General features: G+C 42.5%; 1 protein-coding gene across 6 annotated transcripts in view; it reads left to right on the top strand.

Annotated features, from left to right (window-relative positions):
• The window catches only part of SIN3A (SIN3 transcription regulator family member A), a 52,799-nt gene extending 46,861 nt beyond the window's left edge, over nucleotides 1-5,938 (top strand). For 4 of the 6 annotated variants that reach the window (XM_088446189.1, XM_088446185.1, XM_088446187.1 and 1 more), the window contains 2 exons: nucleotides 4,251-4,449; nucleotides 5,053-5,938. In XM_088446189.1, coding sequence (XP_088302315.1) covers nucleotides 4,251-4,449; nucleotides 5,053-5,283 — 430 coding nt within the window. In that variant the 3' untranslated portion in view covers nucleotides 5,284-5,938. The remainder of the gene's footprint in view (nucleotides 1-4,250; nucleotides 4,450-5,052) is intronic. The other 2 variants (XM_088446191.1, XM_088446190.1) reach the window with 1 other exon arrangement.
• The last annotated feature ends 10,896 nt before the right edge of the window (nucleotides 5,939-16,834 follow it).

Here is a 16,834-nt window from a genome sequence, read left to right as displayed (position 1 = left end):
GGAAAGACTGTTTGACCTTGGAATGAAAATGTCTGAGCAGGAGAAATTGATAATTTTTTAGAGGGAATAGACAACTTGGATTGGATGTCAAAATAAGGGGAAAATCGTACTGTGTGTGAGGGAATTTAAATATTTTATTCCATGGAAAGTAGGTGGTCTAAGTGAACTTGTTGACATACATGGGGGAAAGTTTGGATTATTAAAAATAACCTCAGGCCATCCGCCTCCAGTCACTTTCTAGATTTTATCCACCATTGTATCTGCTACGTGGCCTCGTAATATCACTTAAGTCCAGTATACAGAGTCCATGATGAGCATGGACTATAAACCGCACATGGGGGCGTCTACCTGCTGAAATAAAGTACAATTATTTTCTCATGCGGGATTTCTATATAAATGTAAGGGGGAGGTCATGAATTGGGAGAGTTTAAAAAAAAAAAAAAAATTATAGGTGCCGAGGGAGTGATAAAATGAGTTAACAATGTGTCAAGGTCCGATTTAATTTGAGGAAGGACATAAGGGTATAGTTAGCTTGGTAGAATTGGTGGTGGGTTATAAAGACACACAGGTATTTAATATTCTGGGTGTACAAATTGAAGGATGAAGGTTCTGATGGGCCATACAGAAATTTACCTGGGAAGCCAATTGAGCGAAGCACTCCAAACGCAAAAGACCAAGGTATGCAGTCAAATGCTATTTTCTGCATCAAATGTCAGTATAAGAGGAGGAGGGGAGACTGAGCATGTATGAAATGGATCAAGTCAATGGCTCGTCTGGCGTTATCTGAGGCTTGTCTACCTGGTATGAAACCCACTTAATCTGGGTGGATTAATTGGGGAATGAGAGAACCCAGCCTGTTGGCTAGAATTTTAGTGGAAAATTTCAGATATGCATTTAGCAAAGAAACGGGTCTATAATAGAAATGAGCGGTTCAGTTTTGGCTTAGTTCGTCACATCAAGTTTGGATCTCAGAACTAGGCAAACTGTCATCTATCACGGGCAAAGATGACGTTTTGACTCGTTCTTAGATCCGAATTTGGCAGGATAATCTGAGTCAAAATCAAACCACTCATCTCTAGTCTATATTAGAACAGTGGACAGGGTCTCTACTGGATTTCAGAATCCCCATGATATTTGCCAGTTCCTCGGGCACCATGGAGGAAAGGGAAGATGGCTAGGAAAGATTGTAGAGGGAACTATAATAATGCCTAAATTCCACCATCACCCTAGGGTCATATCCAGTAAGATCCAATATTCTTAGTCTAAAGATGAAGGTCATGGTGGGTCAGAGTCTTGATCACAACGACCATTCAGTTTGAGGGGGTTTAGGGTGTTTGAAGTTTGGGAGAACCGCCATGCAAATTGGAAGATCATTAAGTTTGGAAAGGAGTTTCTGTCCTTTGTCCAGGATTTTCATGTTATGTATTGAGTTAGCAGCAAAGACTTGTAATTGGAAAGGAAAACTCCAGTGGTATCAACAAAGAATATTAGTCTGCAAGTCTGGCCCGGAGGGCTTGGTGGACCCTGTCCAGAAGACTATCTTCATTGGTGAGGTTCGGGACAATGTGATGGAAGAGGTCTTTGAGAAAGGAGGGAAGAGTTGGAACCAAGGACTGTTTGCAAATGTGAAGGTTATTGTGTCAGGAGTTCTCTTGATCTTATATTTCTTTGAGGGCCTCAATTTTGTCATGCTGTCTGGTAGGTTTAAATAGTAATGGTGCATACACACGGTCAGATTTGTCAGATGAACGATTTGATGATTTGACCAACAATTTGAACAATGAACGATTTTTGACTGCATTAAAATGACTGAAATCGTCCAAAACTCACTGCAAACACATCAGATGTCAGATATCGTTATCTGACCTTCGGGAACGCGCATCGTTCAAACATGTCAGATTTTCCTTCAGATATGAACGATGGAACAATTTTTAAAATTGTTATCGTTCAGATCGGAAGAAAAATCTGACCGTGTGTATGCACCATAAGGGCGCTCACAAAAACAACTGCGTGTTTGAATCTAAATATGACAATGTTTATTTTTCAAACCAGAATATACAGATAAAAGATGTCTAAAAACACCATCTGGTCACGCAGGGCCAAGAACATTTAATCAGAGCGGCGGGAGCGCGCATTGGATCGTATCCTACCTAAATACTACACGCGTCTTCAATCAGGCAATCGAAATCGTGCTAGTGTATGGCCAGCATAACTCTAGATTTATTATGAACTTGCATGAGTCATAAAGACTGAAGTTAAAAGGATACTTTTGTGGCTTTCACACAGGTTTTTGGCAGACTGCAAATTTCCACTTGAGCCAGCCCCGGAACCTGTGTAATTTAAGTGTCCTCATTTTTAGGGATTGTGTGACTGTGGGGCCCTGATGTAGTTCAAACCTAGGTAAAAAACAAATTCTGGTCAAACTACACCACCCTGCCAAATTTGGAGGAGCTAGGTCCTAAACTCTGGCTGTGCATAAAGGACAGGCAGACAGACACACTTTCTCGCTTATTATATAGATGGTTCGCAGCAGACAGTTGAGACTGCTCACTAGAGTAGAGGGCAGAGGATGTGTGATTTAGAGTCCTGAAGCAGTCCTAGAATTTACATGCACAAAAGGTGGCAAAGGTCATAACACACATTGAGAGGGTGGATCACTGAACTGTGTCCATACAGCTTGTTCACAGCAATATAAACTAAATGACAGTTGTTCTGGAGGGCAAAATCATAAAGCGGGGGTCACAGTAAGGCAGCTACTCCACCCAAGAGGCTTAGGATTGGTGAGGGGGCCCTCAACGGTGTTTGGTTGGCAGAGCAAGAAGTGTCCGGAGTTCACTATGGGTGCTTGACCCGCCACAAAAGGTAGCGATGGGGCCAGGGAACCAGCTAAAGCGTCTTGCTACAAGGGGCCAGGCCCTATCCAGCACCTGATCTGAGAGTGCAGAAGTTAGCTACCGGTATGGTCACTGTGGAGGGCTTGCGGGTCAGTTTGGTGTCAACAGAGCACCCCGGGGCAGCAGAGCTCTGCTGTCAGCATCGTGATCTGGCTATCAGCGCGGCACAACTTCTATAGATTTAATACTTTTACATTACCACAACTTCTGTGCATACCCTCCCATAGGGACCACTTTGGGGCCTCAGCTGTAAGTGAAATAAAATGGTATTTTATATTTTACTTGCATTCATTTTCATTGCGGAGACACTGGATGCCCTCCCATTATGCTATGTTTGATTTTGTAACTTTCTCTGCTATCCTTTTTATGACTGTGGTTCTTATTAGTGAATGTAGTTCTCTCCTCGCCCTCTTGTTAGGTACTGATTATGCCTACAATTAGGGCTTTGTAAGATAAGAATACAGGTTGAGTCTCCCATATCCAAATATTCCGAAATACAGACTTTTTGGAGCATGACTAAGATGGTAAAACCTTTGTTTTTTGATAGTTCAAAGTCCACAAACTTTGTTTAAAGCACAAAATTATTAAAAATATTGTATAAAATGACCTGCAGGCTGTGTATAAGGTGTATATAAAACACAAATGCTTTCTGTGTTTAGATTTGGGTCCTATTCCCAAGATCTTTCATTATGGTATGCAAATATTCCCAAATACGGAATATTCCGATTTCCAAAATACCCCTAGTCCCAAGCATTTTAGATATGGGAGACTCAACCTGTAATGAGCTACCAAGCAACACGGCGGTAATAGCGAGGTCAGAGTTGGAGGTTTTGGTGTTTGTTTTTGAACTGCCGAAGCTACTATAAGAAACCTCTATACCTCTATAGTATGATCTAAGAGAAAAAAGATTTAACACAAGTACAAATATTCCATTATTTCTCACTTTTTAGGCATTCGGCCCTATTTACATGTGCAGACTTGGCTTCAGTGTAAAAAAATGCTTTGGAAAAACATCATTTGCTTGAACACTGTAATAAACCACCAAGGGGGAGATGTGCTCCCATGTTAAGTAGTAATTAAATACCTCTGTGGGCTCTGAATGTATAATGTAATCTCACATAAACGGCACATATGAAGTATATGATAGCAGTCAAAGTTTTAGCGGTTCAGTGCAAGAGATAGGCATTGAAAGTATGTGACTAGCATGCCAAAGTCACTGTATTACATTGTTTTGAAAACCTAAGGACAGAGTTGCTCTGCACCTTCATTGGAGGGATTTACCCATGTGGAACTAGGTGCTGTAACCTCTGTACTGCAGATAAATCTGTCAGCCACTATCTTTTTGTGTATAAACAGGAATCTGCGCAGAATCCGGAAGTGTCAGAGAGGCAGAGAACATCAGGAGAAAGAAGGGAATGGGAAGCGGACTCTGGAGAATCTAGAGAGTCTGGACAAGCTGCAGTGCAAATTCAAGCTGAACTCTTACAAGATGGTGTATGTCATCAAATCGGAGGACTACATGTACCGCCGCACTGCCTTACTGAGGGCACAGGAGGTAGGTATCCATATACTCACAGTGGGGTATATTAGAAAAAGCAGCCAGAAATGCAGGTGGTAGTGGTGTAAGATGTTTGGGTCATTTAGGGTATCTGCTCCCATGGTGACTTGATATTCTGGTTTGTTAGCCCCTATGGGGATATGCAGACCCTGGACTACTGTATATTCCCTTAGATGAAGTGAATCGCGAACATAGATTTTTTTATTTTTTTTTAGCCCAATGCTTATCTGCTGCATCTTAATTGTCACAATATGGTCATTGTTAAACCAAGAAATAAAATGAAAAGCTGCTTACCTGACAGATTCCAGTCTGTTAAATGTTCCCATGGCATAAAGTCTATGAAATACTGACTGACCAGTATCTGTATTCTAACCCTGTTGGGATGACACCGTCGGGATTCTGACCGCCGGGGTCCGGTACCCATCCCTCTCTAAGACTGTAGTGTATGTTGCGTGGGAGAGAGTGCACATAGAATGGGTGTGGTTAGGAGTTTAAAGCTGGAAGCATGTGAACATTGGTAAGAATGCAATAAGTGTTAAAGTAATCTCAACTGGTTATTTTTGTTTTCCTGCAACCTATTTTCATTCATTCTTCTTCTAGTCCCATGAGCGAGTCAGCAAACGACTACACCAGCGCTTCCAATCCTGGCTGAGCAAGTGGAATCTGGAGCATGTGAGCCGGGAGATGGCAACGGATACCAGAAAGTGGCTAATGGGAGAGGGAGTAGAGGGAATGGTACCCTGTGCCACCACCCGGGACTCTGAGATCCTACACTTTGTGGATATCTACAAGTACCGAGTAAAATATGGACCTGCCTTTAAAACCCCATAAAGATGAAAGACATCCAGCCATTCCGTGCTGATCTGACTTGTTTTGAAGCTATTGATCTATTGTCTAAACCAGCAGGATTATTTTACAGAGTACTGGCTGGGCCTAACCCTCACTTAGAGGTTTATTAATCTCTTCTGCTGCCAGAGGAATTGCTGCAAGCCTCACCTGACAGAGAAAAGTGGTTTAGTGTTACTGAAATCTCCTCCTGCCAACATCCCCACCAGTTAGTCTTAGCAGACCTTCTTTCACCCATGGTGTGTAAATACAAGCGTGTAAATAACATTAACAAAGGTCCTCCCATACTCCTGTCCCCATCTCTTATTTTATAGCAAGCGCCGTCTTAGTTTAACCTTCTGTTACCTATCTTTGTAACATACTAATATGGGGGGAAAATGGGGGTAGGGGCGCGTCTGGAAACCACAACCACCTTTATTACTGTTTCTACCAAAGGGAGTCTATTGAGAGTGGTTTATATATAGAACTTCATTATATATGTCTAAACACTCACCCCAGCCCGTCATTGCTGTATCTGTCGGTGTGAGTGTTATATTTTATCTTCTATCCTTACTACCACTCCCCCTCCTCCCTTTTTATTTTTTTTTTTTAAACACTGTAAATAAAGAAAAGGTTTGGTATGACAAAGTTTCTGATGAAAGATGATGCAATAATATTTCAGGTGCTTTTTTTTTTTTTTTGTTAACTGGTTTGTACCATACCCAGTTGCTGAAACACGTATTATATGATCTCTATTATATTACCTCAGTTTCTGACATCTGTCTTGTTTTGAAGTATGTATATACATAGAATGTGTATATACTTTTTGTCTTTGGGAAGGGTGTACATAGCTTTGTGGCGCTCCAGTATTCGTCCACATCGTATATACAATATGTATATGACTTTGTAAACTTCCCTTCAAGGGAAAACTTCTGTACATTTTTGCATTTACACATGTATTGCATATGTAATGACACTGCTTACATTCAGAGTAGGTCTTTTATTCAAATATAAACATGAACACTTGATTGCTATAGTACTACTAGGAAGGGCTCTTTCATACAAAAGAAATGTTGCCTGACAGAACAGATTATAAATCCTCTGAATGAATGTCGATAAGGTAAAGCCTGTTGTGCTTAGGACTGTGAGTGATTAAAAATCATGTTGCACTATTTTTCTAATTTTCTAAGTTAGGGGTCCTGAGGAGAGAGTTTGAGACCCACTAACAGGGCATGTTCTCCAAGTCACCCAGCAGGTACACAGGTGTATTCATTACTCATTGACACATTTTAAAATAGCTATAGATGGAGCTAATTATATCACTTGTGATTCTGTGAGGAGACCTGGGAAACATGAACTGTTTGGGTTCCTGAGGACCGAGTTTGAGAATCTATGCTCTAAAAGGCCAATTATGGCCGTTTTCTAAAATACACACACTCATATAAAACCCTATTCTTTGTTGGATATGCAGTCATGTTATTGACATTCAGAATGTCTACTCTGTAATGTTGAATGGTTTCGACATGCAGCATGTCAACATGCGACAGGACTATATTGACAAATTGTCGGCAATGTTCAAAATGTCAAAATTATGCATGTCTACATTATGAACATATCAGGGTTAGATAGTATTGTTGACAATCTCACCGTCAACATGCATAATGTCGATATGTTGAATGTGTTGACATTATGTCAGTGTCGACATTGAGACCCTATTACCATTCACAAAGTCAACATTCAGACAGTGTTGGCACAGTGAATGTTGAACACTCATACCACAGCCCTACACTGTGCGGCACAATTTTCTTACATACGTTCAAGATTCCACAAAGATGTTTACCACAACCTTGCAAATAATCTGAACAGTTATGTATATAGCGCACACATTATGCAGTTCTTTACAGATAATATTTCAGTCATCTACAGTACATCCAGTCCCTGCCATAATGGTGCTTACAATATATCCCCTATTACATGGACACAAACACTAGGGCCAATGTTTTTGTCAGAAGCCAATTGGTCTTCCACTGTGGGTTTTTTGGGGGTTTTTTTTTGAGCATTGGAGAAAGCACATGCAAACATGGGAAGAACTTACAAACTCCAGATAATGCCTTACTCAGGAATTATACTTAGGACTGTGAGGCATTAATGCTAACCACTATGCCAACTGTGCTGCCCTACTTTGCAATTTTCTGAAGTGAGAGCTGCGTTTAGTATTTAAGACTCTTCTTATTCCTAAAATTATGTGGAATTACTATGGGTTCCAATTCTCCTGTACTCAAAAACTACACTTGTAAGAAAACTGACTTCTGGTGTTTGGGGTAGAAACTTTAGATAACAAGCCATGTTGGGGCAGGGACTGATAATTGTGACAACACTGCATAATTAGTTGGTGCTATATAAATTATAGGGGGCTCTAGGAGAAGATGAGGATTTTAGGCTGTACATCTTTCCCTTGTATCCAATCTGTGGGACACAGCAATGCAGGATATAGAGACTGGGCACAGGAGCAAGGCACTAAAATGGTTAGCTAACCACTGAAGTTCCTCCCACTCTATACCCTCCCATATCCACCAGGAACTCCGTGTAGTTTGACCACTTAACTAAATATTTTTTTTCAAGTGAGCTCAAAAACTCATTTGTTTTTAACACCTTTGGTCAAAAGCATTAACATTTTTAGTACAAAAAAAAAAAAAAATCACATGGGGTGTCACCCACAACCCCCTTCCTCTCCCAGGGTCAATAGGTACGTCTCTACTGTAATATTGCTGCAGCCCTTGTTCCTAAGTCCCCATTGAAGAATAAGCCCCTTCCCAGTGGCCGAAAATTTTTGTGGTCAATAGAATACCAATTGTAATATCTTTTGATGACTTAACACACCCCCCCTACTCCCAAACACCACCACATGCAGAGTGAGTCACTGGGGACTGATAATCAGCCTCCCCCTTCTGATCTCTGCAGAAATCAATGATATTGCTCATAGAAGAACTTCAGTTCCACTCTTTGTGCAGGATTTTATCTTTATCCTGCGCATGCTTTTCTGAATGCTGTTCAAACTGTATTCTGCAGCACAAATTTGGCAGTTATACTGGTCGCAGATCACTGCTGGGGGTGCTCATACTGTGCCAGAGCCTGCTTCGTGTCGGCATGGGGGGGGGATTTACACATACCAGACATCTGGTGGTGCTGGTCCCAATTGTTATAGCAGCACCATAAGACCGATCCACAGCGATAATTTTGGATTCGCTGGGGCTTACCACTAATAGTGCTGTGAGGGCTAGGGGGTGCTATTATACCTCAGTGGGATTCCGGTTATGTGCGACTTCGGAGGGAGGACATTGTTAACCGTCAGGTCCCCCTCCAAGTGCTTAAGCTGCAGGAATCTCCTGTAATGGATGGTGCCGTTTTGCTGGAGCCACTTACACATCGCTGCCTCAGCCTACCATGGGTACCATAACTGGAAAGGCTTGGAAATGGGGACTGGAGTGGGGCTCTGGTCCTCGCCGGTAAGTTTAGGAGGGCTCTGCTGTAGGCAGATCCATTTATCTATACATTTTTATTAGGCACCGTTTCTTAATGGGAGGCACCACCTTAGCTGGGGGAGGAAGCAAATCGTCCAGGCTTAAAAGGGACTACTTCGTTTTCCTGTGGGTCACAAGTCAGATGCCACTGCTCCACTGCTGTGGGTGCAGTTATTACTTTATAATAGCTTTCGTAGGAGTGTGGCTAGTGGCTGCTGTTGCCCGGGCCATTCAAACTGACTAGCAGGGGACATTAGCAGATCATTTCCAGGAACCACAGTGAATCCATAAAACAGAATGGTCTATTTAAGATGTCTTCTGCCATTTAGATTATTCTGTTTATTTCTCGCCTCAGGAAGCACTAGAACCTTTCCTTGATACATTTTCCAGGGGAACCTGATTCATCAGACTCCTCTCAAGAGGAGAGGAAGATACCAGAATTTGAGGGCAAGATCAGTCCAGTTGGATATTAAGAACCTGGAGGACCACCACCATCTTTCCAAGAGGATGAAGTCCGTTCAGCGGCTGTCTCTAATTTTATGTATGCGTAAGAAAAATCTTCAAGTGGACTTTGTTAATGCTTTGACAGCTAGGGTACCGGTCTCCACGTTGCCACAGATTCTCCAGTGCATCAGGAGGGAGAGGGCTTATGTTCTATTTGTGGGCTTCAGATTGGCTGAAAAGGGCGATCTGTTGTCTATTGTGGTGGACCTTCCTTGGCATCTGCCTCTCAGTGACTACCTGCTCACTCAAGGGCTGTATCTACATCCAAATTTGACCTTGATTTGGGTTGCACTTGAGGTCTACATTTTGAAATCCAGGGGATTCTCAGAGGTGGTGGTCAAGACCATAATCAAAGCCCATAAGCTGGCTACTGCCTTGAAGGTGTATATTGGTTGGTACAAATGCTGAGGCATTTCTCTGTATTGCTTGGTCGCAAATGAATTGGAAATTGTGAATGTATTTGTAATTCAATATTTTCCAGCCTACTCCTCAGCCTCCCCCTCTTAACCCAATGTCTACCAGTGTCCCTCAGATGAACTTGAGAAATTGATTTAATGGTGAGTAAAAAAATTCTGTTATTCCTTCTATGTAGAATAACTAACTTTTTTTTTTCCCCTGTCATGACTCAAGTTAGACCAAAGCAAATGCAGGGCAAAACTGGTACAGAACCAGGGGTCTGATGTGCAACTTGTGAGGCTGAGGTCCACACATCCAGAGGTGATATGGTCAAGAGGGTGTTGCTTGACTTGGCTCAGTCTATGACTATTGCTGAAGTTATCTGGGCAATGGCATGTCAATCTGAGCCAAGAGTAATTCCGACCCCTGCCCTGGTCGTTCAAACTGACTAGCAAGTTGTGTTAGCGGGTCATTTCCAGGAACCACAGTGAATCCATAATATTGCAATGGGTCTATCTATGATGTCATCTGCCGTTTTGATTATTCACCATCTACCTCTCGCCTTAGCACAGTTTCTGCATAATTGTATGTATTGTTCCTATATACTAATGGTGCAGTGCAGTAGATTTCCTGGGAATCTCCAGCAAATTGCTAATTAGCGCAGTCCCCATTATTATTAATGGAGACTACAATCTAACCCCTATGTACCAAACTCCATTGGCCTCTGTAGTTTACACCATTTTCAGATGGTGTAAACTGCTGTAAGCCTATGGAGGATCCAGAAGCAGCAGAGAGCTTTCGGTCTCTCTCTCTCGTGGCCCCCAGCCGGCTCCGGAAGCTGACACTGTGCACATGCGCAGTGTCCGCTTACCAAGGAGAAGTAACTTGCAAATGAAAATATACTGTGCAGCATGGATAGATAATAAACGTGGCAGTTCTGCGATTATTAGTACATAGACCCCTGAAACTGTTCTCACTATTGAAACGGAAATGCATATAAATCCAATTACATGAAATAAAATTTCATGAAAGGGAAAATATATTTTTGACTCATCAAATGACAAAAAATATTGGCATGATGTAGATAAAATAAAAAATAAACCATGAAATAAATAAAAAGGTCTCTGTATTTCTGCAGCACTTTTCATATTGCCTGCCCTCTCCCTCATGCAGATTCACTTCCTGAGAAAACAGACAGATGCCATGAAAAGTATTGCAGAAATAGTTAGACCTTTATTTTTTTTGTGTAGCAAGTCAATGCTTTTATTTGTTACTGTGAGTCAAAATATTGTACTGTATATTAATGTTTATCTTTTATTCCATTTTATTTCATGTATTTGGTTTTATATGCATTTCTGTGTCAAAACTAGTGAGAACAGTTTTAGACCTTTTAATCATTGTTCTGTATCTTTGAAAGTGCTCGTTATTACAAATTATTTTTAACATCAATTGTTGTTGAACATTTCCGGTTTCTAGATAGCACACCTTACTTGTGAGTAAAAGCATTGGTTCCTCCAAACACGATTATTTATTGGTCAGTGTTGAACAGTCCTCATTTATATAGCTCTTCAGATTGGTGAGTAAAATCTGTTCTACCATTCACATGTGTCACAGACATAATTTCCCAGCCTAAACTTTAAATCACCCTAAGCGCTAGAGAAAACTTTATACATACAGTATCCCTCCTCAGTCAAACTGGGAGATCCCTATTCTCCTAGCTGCTGGTTTGAATATTTGTTTGGTGCCATGCAGAAGTTCTGATTGGACCAGAATAAGGGAGTGTGCATACATTGGGGAAACCTCACAAGATTCTGGCAAATTCCTATCCAGAATCTCTGCCTTGGCCATGTCCACCAAGAGGACTTTCTGGCTAAAGTTGTAGGAGGCTTGTCTATAAACCAAAAGGACCCTAGAATTCCTTTTTCATCCATCTGGGGATGCCATTACTTCAGGATTATGCGTGGAGTCAGAAACTAACTAATTAAAACTGTCTCTCACCCCATTTATAACCCATCCCTTTCCACCAGGACCTCAGTCTTTTTATTTATTTTTTTAGTGCCTTGGAGTAAGGAGTAGGTCCTTGCTTTTAGTTAGGTTTAATTTTGATTGGTTTGGGTGCTTAGTTCCTGGCAACAGACGACAAGCACTAGCAGAGTAGGATATATTAGGTTTACACAAACCCGCCACTTTCAAAAACCCCGATGATTCCTTCTGGAGGACAGCCGGCTGGGATTAGAGAGCAGCAACATGCTGCCAGCTTTGTGGGAGAGAGAGGCTTGTTGAACGCCCCCAAAACGCGGCGCAGCTGCACATGCAGGTGCGGCGTCTGTGACGTCATCAGTATGTGCCGTGGTATCAGGTCTGATGGAAACGCTGGAGGTTAGGATGACATCAGGTGTCCTGAATGAAGCAGGATGCTGACTGCGTGCCCGGCCACACCTCCCCCAGGTATTTGAGTATCTACAGCTCACGCGGCTTCAGACAGGTGTTAGGAGCTGCTGGAGTTCTGCTTGGAGGAGACTCACTGCAGATTACAGGGGGATGGCTGTATATTAACAGATTACCAGTTTAACTGGGATTATTACTTTTTAGTATTAATCTGGAGATCTATGTTGAGTTCATAATATGCTGAAGTGTATATATAAGAACCTTTACTGCACTATATTGGCAGTAACATACAGGGATATACTTTGTTTGCAAGTAAATATGGACTTCAAGGAGTCTGGGGTTGTTGTTTTTTTTTTTTTTTTGCATTTAATAGATTAGTGAATTAGTCTTATTTAGCCTGTTCTTTGACTTTTATTTTTCTATTCAAACAGAGCTACACTTTTTCCAGAAGAATTTAGGTAGCTATCTGTGTTGGTTAGACTTGTCTGTATTTCTCAGTATGGACAAGCCAGACAATTGTTCCAAAAAATAGGGATCAGTCACTTTTTATGCTTGTACAAAGTGTGAGAAAAAATTGCCAGAAGGTACACAGACCCAGGGTCGCTCTGTGCTGTTTGTTCACAGGATAATTCATTAGCGGGAGGTTCGGCTGAACAGTCGGTGATTCCTGGTTAGGCCAGGTCTGTAGTGGAGGCCATAGGCAAATTATATGATACCCCGTGCTCAAGCTCCTACTTTGTCTGATCCCTCAGTAGAGCCCAGATGGGCCCAGGAAATGGGACAATGTCTAGCTCAGATGGCAATGTTCCTAAATAAAATGGTAATGTCAGCAAGGGCCACAGCCGCTAAGACGCTCAGGCCATTCCTCAGTGGATTTTTCTGGAGAAGAGGCTTCAGCTACCTCTTCCCAGGCAGAAGGGGAATTGGATTATTACTGGGAAGACACCTCAAACTGGGAGGGTGATTCCCATTTTCATTCAGGAGTTTCTATGTTTATGAATGCAGTCAGGCAGACTTTGCATCCACAGGAAACGTCTATTCCAGTAACTAGTTCAGTTTCTTTAAACGTAAGAAGAAACGTATATGTTTTGCCAGAATATTCACATTTTGAGGAAATATTAAAAGAAGCCTGGTTAAAACCGGATTCCAAATTTCTTATTCTGAAAAAATGTAAGTGTCTTTATCTATTTTCGGAAGAGGATACCAAGCTTTGGGAAATTCCACCCATGGTGGATGCTCCTATTGCTAGGTTGGTCAGGAATATGGTTATTCCCACAACAGTCTGTATCTCGAATGAGGCTGTACTTAAATCTATATTCACTTTGTCAGGAGTCTTGCTGCGCCCAATTCTGGCCAGTGCCTGGGTGATAAAGGCTATCAATCTGTGGATGAACCAGATTACTGGATTTCAATCAGGGGATTTGTCTGAAGCTAGTTCTTAGCTGATCAGATTTTGGAAGCTCTAACCTATATAGGTGATGCTTTAATAAATACTATTCAGGTACAGTCTCATATTTCGGCTTTGGCCATTTCCGCCAGGCGTTCGCTATGACTTAAAACATGGAAGGCAGACTTAGGGGTAAATTTACTAAAGTTCGATTTTGTTTTTAGTGTGATTTCACATTCGATTTTGCATTTGGAGATTTACTAAAGGCAGAATCGAATGTAAAATCGAACAGAAAACCGAATTTCACTCAAATCCTGCTCAAAATCGAATATCGGAAAAACTTGCATAGACCAACACACATCCCTTATTTACTATTATTCGATTTGCTTTTGATTTTAGCATGAGCAGTTCGTTTTGATACAGATACTTGCATACATCATTGAGATGCATACATGTATCTTACTGTAAAAAGCTTTGAAAGAGTTGAAGTAAGAAAATGACATGGGGTCCCCCCCCTAAATACACAACCAGCCCCTAACTTTCCATAGCCAGTACTGGTTGTATAAGTACAGGGAAAAAATTGCGTAGGGTTCCTCTGTACTTAGCACAACCAACACTGGGCTCTGATCCAGTCCTAGTTCTGCAATTACAGGGGTAAATATTGCATAGGGTTCCCCTGTAATTCCCACAACCAGCACCGGACCCTTTCTAGCGGGGGGGCTGATGCCACAGCCAGGGGAGCCCCTATCACTGTGCCCCCCAGCTGAAGCATAAGCCCTGACCGCTAGTCAGGCAAAGGATCCCTGGGGAGTTGGGGACCCCCCGATAAAGGGGTCCCCCTCTCCAGAGCACCCCTGGCCAAGGCTGATAGCCTGGGGCTATCCCAGCCAATGCTGGATGGTGGGTTGATAGTATGTGTAGTATAAAAAAAGGAAAGAGTATAAACACTGTCTTTACGAGTAGAACTGCAGGTCCCAGCAAACCTTCCCCGCATGCTGGTACTTGGAGAACCGCAAGTATCTGCATGCGGGGCATTAAGGGTCCGCTGGTACCTGTAGTTCACCTGTAAAGTAATGTTTAAACACAATACACACACACTGTGACCGTATAGCTTTAATACATACATACACTCACACCTACTCGCCTACATTACCTGGACTGGTCCCTAATCTCCCTGTAGGCATCCATGGTCTTTGTAAAATAAAAAAATAAAAACTAACGCGATCCACGAACTAGGTAACAACCACTATGGTTGTTACCTCCCAAATGAAGAGCTCAGACGCGGCATCTCCCTTTTGTAAAGCCGTATGTGAATGTTCATTGGCTAAGATAGGTCAGCCCCCGCCTCCCTCAGCCAATGAACCGCTCCCTCCATTGAAGTCAATAGTAGGAACTGCAAAATCAACTTTAGTAACCCTGCGGCTCTCCATTGACCTGGGCTGACTAGCGGTCAGGGCTGATGCTTTGGCTGGGGGCGCCGGTGACAGGGTCCGGTGCTGGTTGTAGGAATTACAGGGGAACCCTACGTAATTTTTTTTTTTCCCCTGTAATTCCAGGACCGGATCAGAGCCCAGTGCTGCTTGTGCTTAGTACAGTGGAACCCTACGCAATTTTTTCCCGGTACATACACAACCAGGACTGGACACCATGTAATTTTTTTTATAAACTTTAACGCGTTCTAAGCTTCTTACAGTAAGATACATGCATGCATCTTACTTATGTATGCATGTATCTGTGTGAAAACTAACTGCTCATGCTGAAAATGAAAGCATGAAGCAGATCTATTCAGTCGGTGCTTTGAAGTTCATTTTGAAGAGGGATTTGCTGTTTGATTTGTACATGAACATGCAAAATCAAACATAAATCACTGTTCAAAAACGAACCAAATTGAATTTGATTTAGAAAATGCTTCTAAAATCTAATTTTAGTAAATGTGAGATTTGTACTTTTGATTTGAGGAGAGCTAAATCGAACATCAAAACGAAAGTAAAAATGAACTTTGATAAATATACCCCATAGAGTCCAAGTATGCTTTAGAAGTATTGCCTTTTGAAGGAGGTTTTTTTGTTTGGTCCAGAATTAACTAAAAAAAATTTCTCCGGTCACAGGAGGAAAAAGTACTTCCATTCTAACACAGGGATGGGGAACCTCAGGCCCAGGGGCCGTATAAGGCCCCCGGAATCATTTGGTCTGGCCCTCTGAGCTTTTTTCTGCTAGCTTCATTTGGCTAGCAGGGTGCCAGGAATGGCACACTGCAGCCAGAGTCTATGCAGCGGTGCTACCTGGAGTGTCCTTAGGATGTTTCAGATGGTCACACCGCTGCCCTTACAGCTCCCCTGAACGTCCTCAGGGTGCTCCAGGAATTGCTGTAATCACTGGCGATTGTGGCCCCGCCCCCATGTGGTCATGTGGAAGGGGGCGTGGCCTGCACCAGGCCCGCCAATAATGTTATATATATCAAAATGGCCCTCGGCAGAAAAAAAGGTTCCCCTCCCCTGCTCTAACACCACCAAGACCAAAATCCCCTAGGTATCTTTCCTTTCTGACTCAAGTCAGGGGAATCTTTGGGCTTTCTGGGGTGTACCCAGGAGTCCCTGGAGAGAGGGACCTTCAGGGGAAGTGCTGTCCCTGGCACCAGTCGCCCTGCTGCTAAGCAAGCAGGTCAATGCACATGACTGTCACTGGACTGGGCCCCGTCATCTGATGCGAGGCCGCTTACTCAAATTCTGGGTAACTTGGAGTCCATCCAATCCTGATTTTTGGGCAAGTCAACTAGTAACCATGGGTTACATTTTGGATTTGGCGGGTCCTGTTCCAGAAAGATTCTTTTCCACTTCTCTCCCTGTGGATAGTTGCAGAAAGGTGGCTCTCCTACAGGCAATTTCTGCGTTTTCCGATTCCGGAGTAATTATTCCGGTTCTGATATTTCAGCAAGGCCTGGGGTTCTACTCCAGTCTTTTCTTAGTTGATAAACCAGACGGGTTGTTCGGCCCATTTTCAACCTCCGGAGGTTAAATGCTTATCTCAATTTGGAAAAATTTAAGATGGAGTCCATAAGGTCAGTCATTTGTTCCATGGAGGAAGAGAAATTTCTGGCCTCTATAGATATCAAGGATGCCTACCTCCGTATTCCTATATGGAGGGGTCATAAACATCTTCTGCAGTTTGCAGTGGGGCATCGGCATTTTCAGTTCCAGGCTCTGCCATTCGGTTTGGCCACCGCTCCCAGAGTATTTACAAAGGTTATGGCATACATGATTTCCCTACTCATGAGCGGGGGATTAAATGTGTTGGCTTATCTGGACGACTTGTTGCTAAGAGCACCCTCAATAGCCCTATTGCAACAACGTCTTCAGATTAC

The sequence above is a fragment of the Taudactylus pleione genome, unplaced genomic scaffold (genome assembly GCF_031769625.1).
Source record: "Taudactylus pleione unplaced genomic scaffold, aTauple2 ptg000019l, whole genome shotgun sequence".
NCBI classification, from domain to species: domain Eukaryota; kingdom Metazoa; phylum Chordata; class Amphibia; order Anura; family Myobatrachidae; genus Taudactylus; species Taudactylus pleione.
Note: the sequence above shows the minus strand (reverse complement) of the source record. Positions and strands in the feature narration are given on the sequence as shown.